Genomic DNA, 8,421 nt, shown 5'->3' on the forward strand with positions numbered 1-8,421 from the left:
AAGCACGAGTTCAATGCCATCAGCTAGCTCATATCGAGTTCAATTGATCTTAACCTGCCATTAGATGGGGATATCATTTGAATCAAGCGACGAACATGATAAAAAAATTCTTAAGGAATGGTAGGGATTGACTTTTCTAAACTCCTCATGAAGCTTCATTGATCAACTGGCCGAAATTAACCAAAACATTTCTAATTAGAGATTATGCTGGAATGAAGATGACATGAAGGAGATATTTATTAAAACAATACGACACTTGTTATCATGTAATACAAAATGATCGATGGGAGCCGGGGAACAAAGTCATGGAGTTTCAATCACCTTATTATGATTTTTGTTTTTGATGGACTAATTAGTCCATAAAATCCAAATGGGCCTTGTCTAGAGTCTAGATCGACAATACAATCGAGAGTTTCATACTCGCAAAATCTTCAAAGCAGTCCCAGGACTTTGAAACAAAATACTAGTGGGTGTGTCAATATATATATATAAAAACATAGCAAGCTAAGGTAATTGCCAGGCATCTTCTGTCCTCGGACACTAGATGACTTTACAACTACATATTTTTGTTTGACTTGGTGAACCGACGCGCATTATACTCGGAGATAGCTTGATTCCTGCTTATTCTTCTATTTATATGCTGGAGTTTGGCCCTTAATTAACTAATAAGAGTAATCTTCCAAATCAAGCACGTAGTCCAAATCAACTATGAGCTCGATGGAGAATCAGAAGAGGAGGATCAGTATCATCCTTGTTCTTTTTTCATGGATTTTCACGGCGGCCGCCATGACAGCTGAAAACGCATCAACAATCCCAGTGAACGTGGGAGTTGTTGTAGACCTTGATGAACCGAGTGGGAAGATGTATTTGAGTTGCATAGAAATGGCGCTCTCGGACTTCTATGCTTCCCATGCTCAATACGTGACTAGGGTCGTTTTGAACACCAGTAACTCCCACGAAGATGTCGTTGGTGCAGCTGGCGCAGGTACTCTCTCTCACAAACTCTCAAGTGTAACTATGATTTGATTTTATTTTTTTTTCCCGAAAAGATTTTTTCATTTTTAGTTCTTTTATTAATTTTCTTATATTTAACATTTTGTCTTTTCACATTAATTTAAGATAATTTAATATTTGAGGGCTACTAAAATAAATTGACAATGTTTTTAAAAAAAAAAAACTTTTGGGACTACAATATATAATTGTTGTTCACAAAGTCACCGGGTGATCAACGATTTTGTGGCCATCCACTTTTAGATTTAATATCAATGGTTAAAATTAAAATAATAAATTTTAAGTGATTTAATCTGAAACTTTGAAATTAAATTTAATTGTGAGTGACTGCAAAATTCTTTTTCATCTAGTGACCATGTGATTATCATTGGACAATATATGAGAATCAAAATCATAAATGACATTCTACTCTTTTTGAATTACGATAGAAAGACATCACATAAGTAAAACTATAGTAATTAAGCCTAACATAAACAATAAGTGTATGTTAAACTTAGAACAGATTACTAGACTCAAGACACTAATATAGCTATTGCCGCTTTCCTCATAAAAAACTCCTAGGGCCATGGTCATATATCTCACTGCATATCTATATAGAGAGAGGACCTCCTTAAACTTAAAATGTAATGATGTTTTTATTTTTAGCACGTTATTTAATAATCTAAAATCTAAATGATTCATTTTTTAGTTACATATACGTATAAATCTTACAAAAAATTAGCCAAATCTAAAAACATTTAACCATTTGATTAGCACAATGTTCGTTTTAATTTTATCTAACAGACTACATTTGTTTATACAATTTTGAATGACCAAATGATTGTGGATTTTGTTGATTTTTTATAGACACAACTATTGCATATGAATATAAAGGATCAACGGTTAAAACTATTGATTAAATCATATACTAGTGTAAAATAGTAAAAATTCTCAAATTCTTAAAATAAGAGGTCCTCTCTAGAACATGTCTTATATATATATATATATATATATATATATATATATATATATCCTATCCAAAGCGGAGCTCCGTTTTGAAATTAACGTGTGAAGTTCGAGTTTTCGGTCACTTTTCAGTCGCATATCCACATCTCGACCGTTTAGTTTTTAGGTACTACTGTATAGATCATCTCTGTAAATTTTTCAGCCAAATTGATGATCGTTAAGGTATCTAACTCGCTTAAACCAATGGACGGACTGAATCTGTCAACCTGAACAGTACTAGCTTTAAAGCAGTTATCAATGCCTTAACGATCATCAATTTGGCTGAAAATTTGCAGAGATGATTTATACACTAGTACCTAAAACCTGAACGGTCGAGATATGAATGTGTGACCGAAAACTTGAACTTCACACGTTAATTTCAAAGCGGAGGTCCGCTCTGGATAGGATATGTGTGTATATATATATATATATATACAGATTTTATCGAGAGCGGAGGTCCGCTTTAAAATTAAAGTGTGAACTTCGAGTTTTGGGTTGCTTTTCGGTCGCACATCCACATCTCGACCGTTCAGTTTTTAGGTACTAGTCTATAGATCGTCTCTGCAAATTTTCAGCCAAATTGATGATCTTTAAGGCATTGATTACTGCCTTAAAGCTAGTACGGTTCAGGTTGACAGATTAAGTCCGTCGATTGGTTTAAGCAAGTTAGATACCTTAACGACCATCAATTTGGCTGAAAATTTGCAAAGATGATCTATACACTAGTACCTAAGAACTGAACGGTCGAGATGTGGATATGCGACTGAAAAATGACCTAAAACTTGAAGTTCACACTTTAATTTCAAAACGGAACTCCGCACTAGATAGGATATATATATATATATATTAGGGACACACACTAACACACGTCTTACAGTAATCAACATAATAAAACATGATTTTTTTTAGTTAAAACGTCAATATTATTGATTTCAGACTAACAAAAAGAGCCAACTCATTAAACAATTCCACATACTCTTTAATTAGCGTACAAAAATAAGGTATGTATACTTTTCAAAAAGAAAAAAATCTGGTACGTATAAATATATAGGAAAATTGACAATAAGTCCAAAACTCAAAAAGTTTAGACAATTTCTTGATGGGTGCGGCTATTGCCACCCTACCATTTTTTTAGTTCACTCTACAAATATTTGAATTATTGAAATACTATATTATCCAACTGTAAAATAACTAATAAGTACTTTAACTTTCTAAAATTCAAATCTGTAAGGATAACTAAATACATAATAAATTAATTAAAACAAAGACTACTTAATTTCTTATTGGATAATATTAATCCTCATCTTCTCCACCCAGATTGAATTATTTACTAATTTTTTGTATTTTTGTTGCCTCCTCATCGTTAATTTGTTATTCAATTCACAAAACTATTAGTGTTAACTTCATGAAAATCTTTGCAATACACTTTGTGAACACCGATGTAAAAGTATAAAACACGAGAAAAAAATTCAATCTCTTCTTCATTGCTCATAGTATTTAATTTACTAATCTTTTGACATGGATTGAAATAGATGAGAACCTTGAAACTGAAAGGAAAAATAAAAAAATGGAAGTAAATCAAATTATGATTTTATTAGGAAATTTTAATATATTTTAGTTCTTTTATTGGTATAAATTAAATGAGGGAATTTTGTTAAAAAAAATATTTTTTAATTGGATATGTTATATAAGGATATTTTTGGAAAGAGAAATGGGTTAGATAAGTATATTTAATGATTAAAATCAAAAAAATGTAGGGTGTAATAAGCAAGTATGGTGAACAAAGAAATTGGTAGGGTGACAATAGCCTCACCCTTTCTTGATTTCTCAATAATTACATTGTTTTTCAAAATAAAAATTCTCAAGAGGGACAAAAAGTGTTTACTAGGTCAATAAATGTACGAGACAATAATTGGCCAACTATGAATGATACAAAAAGAACTAATTGAAGAAAGAAAGAGTCTAATTTTATATATACGGATAATTATGTACTGACTCATGTCTTCAGTTCAATTCACGGGCTAATTAATATTGTGTGTTTTCAGTTGTTATATTTAAAAAGTTTGAAGAATAGGAATGACTATGTTGCCAAAAAAGTCCTATATGCTAGCTAGCAGAATAGCCCTATATGAAACAAAAGCAGTCCCAAATTTTAGATTATTCGAAAATATATTTGTCTAAATACTAGTGAATTTTAAGTACGAGGCGGGTTAAGTTTCTCCTTTTTTTTTTAGGTCAACGAATATTAATTGACTCAAATGTCTAACAACAAAAAAATGGACTCAAATGGTTCATCAAAATACAAGAAGTACGTTTTTATTACAATAAGAACCACATAGGCCTAGTAATAAAAAGCACATAGGCCCAACAATAGAGGCACATAGTACTGTAAAAAAAAAAAAAATTGAGGCACATAGTACATCAATCTTAGTACATTGTCGGTCTAATAATTTTGCCTATATATAATGTCAGCACATGTATGTATACTTGTATAGCGAAATTATTAGACAAAATTTGATGTGGCCCATCTATTTACTAGAATTACATTCCTCATATTACGTTCTGAATCAACTAAGTGCATTTATAATCTGTATTCCCACATTTGGCCATTATGTGAAAAATGGAAACAATTTAGATTGTGGGCCAACATTTAACTAATTTATGCACTCATTAATTATAATTTCTTTACTTTCGTAATATTAGTTATGATTGACCAACTGAAAATCATTAGCCCATCTTATATTTATAGGCTCTTGACCATGAGAGTTTCTATTGGGACTTCTAAATCTGCTCACTTGACCTCACTCTATTATGAATTATTAAATGACATATATAACCTACTATAAAATGACTATTAGGGACAATAATTATACCAAAAAAATGGTTATATTTATTTTCTCTAGACTTTCCAATTCAATAATATTAGATTGCAATCTTTATTATTTTCCCTATCTATTTTCATTTTCCAATTTCACTACATATTCATTAAAGCATTTATATATATATATATATATATATTAAGAAATAAAACTATGATTAAGATAAAAATATATGATATGCATATTGAACGCATATTGGTCAGGGAGAACAAAATAAATTGTATTATGCCCGAATTCTAAATCTATCCATTATATTTGTACAAAGAAGAAAAAAAAAAGAGCTAGCAAATAAAAATAAATAAAAAAATATTTAAATAATTAATCATGAGGTACAAAAAATAGAGAAACATTAAGAAAAAATGATTAATCTTTTTTTTTTTTAACAGCTAAACAAGAAAAAGTAAATAAAAAAAATCACATAATAGTTCATGTAATTTTATTTTTATTATTTTAAAACTCAATACCTTTTGTTTGATTTTTTTTTATTGAATAAGAGATTTATGTTATCTGATTAAGGAATGGAGATGTAATTAAGATTTATAGAGTAATTAAATCATTGAAATGACTAAGTTTTTTTATTATAAAGATCTTAGTTTGTTTGTAAATTAATTATATGAGTGGGGTTATTTGAGGAACTTTAGTGAGGTTTAATGAGTAAATTTAATATTTGAAAATTTGATAAGAGGTGTAAAAAGCGTAGAGGTCAAGTGAGTAAATTTGGAGGTTCCAATAGAAAAAATCATTGACCATATACTCAATTTGAGTCTAAAGAATGCTCACTTACTTTACTAAAAGATATGTGTGCCTTTTTATTCAAAAAAAAAAAAAAAAAAGATATGTGTGCCTACTTACCCAATTTAAATATAAAAGACAACTTTACCCTTTAAATAATTAAAAAGTCATTGGAGACTTTGCTGGAATCCGATCACCGATCACCGAAATCCAATCACCGGCCAGAGGTTCCTAAAGAGGTCGTCGGAGACTTTTATTACCCCCAATAAATTTTTATTGGGGGGCAATAAAATGTTTATTGGGTACTATTGAGGGGCAATAAAACAAGACGCAGGACTCCGGTCACCGATTCGGAGATTGTGGGAAGTTCGCAAAGAAGTCGTCGGAGACTTTTATTACCCCCCAATAAAACCCAATAAATTTTTATTGGGAGGCAATAAAAAGTTTATTGGGGGGGGAGGGGGGGAATAAGAAGTTTATTGGGGGCATAAGAAACTTTATTGGGTATAATTGAGGGACAATAAAACCGGTCGCCGAATTTCAGTAGCCGATCACCAGATTTCGGTGATCGGAGTCCGGCGAGTCTCTCTCTCTAACTGACAAAGGGAAATAGGGCAAAATTATCTCAAAAATAATAAAAAAAATAACTTGATTGGGTATTAGAACAAAAAATATGTAATTTATTGAGTAAGTGGGCAATCTTATAAGATGTTTGGATAAATGAGATTAGTCTAGCCCAAATTTGAGTATATGGACATTTTTTCTATAATTATTAGTTCATAAACTGCCCATCCGGGGGCCAGTGGGCCTCCTCAGTCGCGTAATTAAAAAAAAAAATCAGTTCATAAAATTTCTACGAATTTGGCCGTTTGTTCTTTTCCTCCTTCATTCTTTCCTCTTATTTTTCTTGTTTTCTCTTTTGTTATTTTTATTTTTATTTTTCTTATCCCATCACCTAATGATATCATCATCAATTGATGTCATGCCAAAGGTTTTCCAATTAAGAGAGCATCGATCAACCTCTAGCAACGCATCAATTAAAGAGAAATATCATTTCTGGTGTCAATGATCGATGCTCTCTTAATTTGCCGATACACTTTAAGACTTCAATTAAGAGTCTATTTTTCAGTAGTTTGGAGATTAATTTGCCGTTATTTGCATCACGTAGATTTTTATTTTTTTATCCCCATCATATCAAGTCCTCCCCACCGGTCCATTTCTAATGCCTATGAAATTTGAACCGGTAACCTCTACTGTATTACTTAAGCCAGCTAACCAATTGACCATGACTCACCGGCTATAGAGAGCTCATACAGCCCTTGACATTGCAAAATACGCACTGCACCCGTCGGAGTTTTGGACTGACTAGTAACAATAATACCCTTCTAGATCCTCATTCAATTCCTTCACACAATTAATCATACGTCTGCAAAGAAAAACTTTCTATCGCAAAGCCACCACTACAACCCATCCCAATCACAAGACACCCAGCAATAGTCTCTAGACCACCTGGGTCTGTCTCCATCTTCTTCTCACACAGATGCAGAGTGATCATATGTTTACCTCTTTATATATAAACCCTGAGTTGCGCCTCTGCTATTTCATTCCCATGCCAGGCTTGAAAATTGCTTAACTGGATTCCACATTCTTTCTTGATACACATGCAGGTTGGATATTTTTATGTCATTTGATCTTAGTAAACTTTCTTCCAAAAGTATTTTCACTATTTTGCCATTTTAATAAGCATAAAATGTTAAATCATATCAACTAACAATTATTTTATAATGAGACAGCTTTGGATCTGATAACGAATGTAGAAGTGAAAGCAATCCTAGGACCAATGACATCAATGCAAGCAACTTTTGTTGTTAAACTTGGAGAAAAAGCTCATGTGCCAATCATATCATTTTCTGCAACAAGCCCTTCTCTTACTTCACTTCAGAGCTCCTATTTTTTCCAATTTGCCCAAAATGATTCAACCCAAGTGAAAGCCATAAGTGGTATTATTCAAAACTTTGGATGGAGGCGAGTTGTCCCCATTTACGTTGACAATATGTACGGGGAGGGAATCATGCCCTTTCTAATTGATGCCTTGCTCGAGGTTGATGCTCATGTCCCATATCGGAGTGTAATTTCACAGTCAGCTACCTATGATCAAATTGAGATAGAACTTTACAAGTTAATGACAATGCAGACTAGAGTCTTCATAGTGCATATGATGCCTAAACTTGCATCACAGTTATTTGCCAAGGCGAAGGAGATTGGAATGATGAACAAGGGTTTTGTATGGATCACAACCAATGGGATTGGAGATCGTTTAAAGGCAATGGAATCTGTTCTGAATTCGATGCAAGGAGTAGTAAGTGTGGAAACTGATGTTTCAGACACATTGTGTAATACCCGGTTGTTTTCTTTAATCAAACTAAAAACATAATTATGGCATTGCTTTACTTTACATGATGGCAGCGCTTTACCTTTCATGATTTCAATGCTTTAACTTTCATGATTAAGCATAATTGATACGGCTTTTTGACCACGTTCTTAGCTAGAATGAAGCTCCGGCATAAGCACTTCATTTTCTCTCCAAAAAAAAAGAAAAACATATCTTTTCTCTCTCTCTCTCCCTTCCAAAGCCACCGAAACAGAGCAAGTTTCTCCAGCCTTGTTCTCCCTTCATCGACCATCTCTAGACGTCGGACCACTCCCCTTGGCTTCGCCTTGGGTCGCTTTACCTGCTGGACGTCGTCATCCCCTCCGGCACAGCCTCAAAGTCCGGCAAACCAGCTCGATCCGGTTGCACCCGAAAACGAAACAA

At 32.7% G+C, this 8,421-nt stretch overlaps 1 protein-coding gene across 1 annotated transcript; it reads left to right on the forward strand.

Annotated features, from left to right (window-relative positions):
• Positions 1-531: 531 nt before the first annotated feature.
• LOC133730806 (glutamate receptor 2.1-like) lies at positions 532-8,040 on the forward strand. The gene is made up of 2 exons (XM_062158325.1): positions 532-985; positions 7,400-8,040. The coding sequence occupies exons 1-2, from the start codon at positions 709-711 to the stop codon at positions 8,038-8,040; spliced, it is 918 nt and encodes a 305-aa protein (XP_062014309.1). The 5' UTR covers positions 532-708.
• The last annotated feature ends 381 nt before the right edge of the window (positions 8,041-8,421 follow it).

The sequence above is a fragment of the Rosa rugosa genome, chromosome 2, assembly GCF_958449725.1.
Source record: "Rosa rugosa chromosome 2, drRosRugo1.1, whole genome shotgun sequence".
NCBI classification, from domain to species: Eukaryota; Viridiplantae; Streptophyta; class Magnoliopsida; order Rosales; family Rosaceae; genus Rosa; species Rosa rugosa.

What these genes read in the sequence shown, in the direction of transcription:
- LOC133730806 (XM_062158325.1), top strand. Translation starts at nt 709, where the DNA reads ATGAGCTCGATGGAGAATCAGAAGAGGAGGATCAGTATCATCCTTGTT. An exon ending in CGTTGGTGCAGCTGGCGCAG is followed by an intron (nt 986 to 7,399) that starts GTACTCTCTCTC and finishes ATAATGAGACAG; the next exon opens with CTTTGGATCTGATAACGAAT.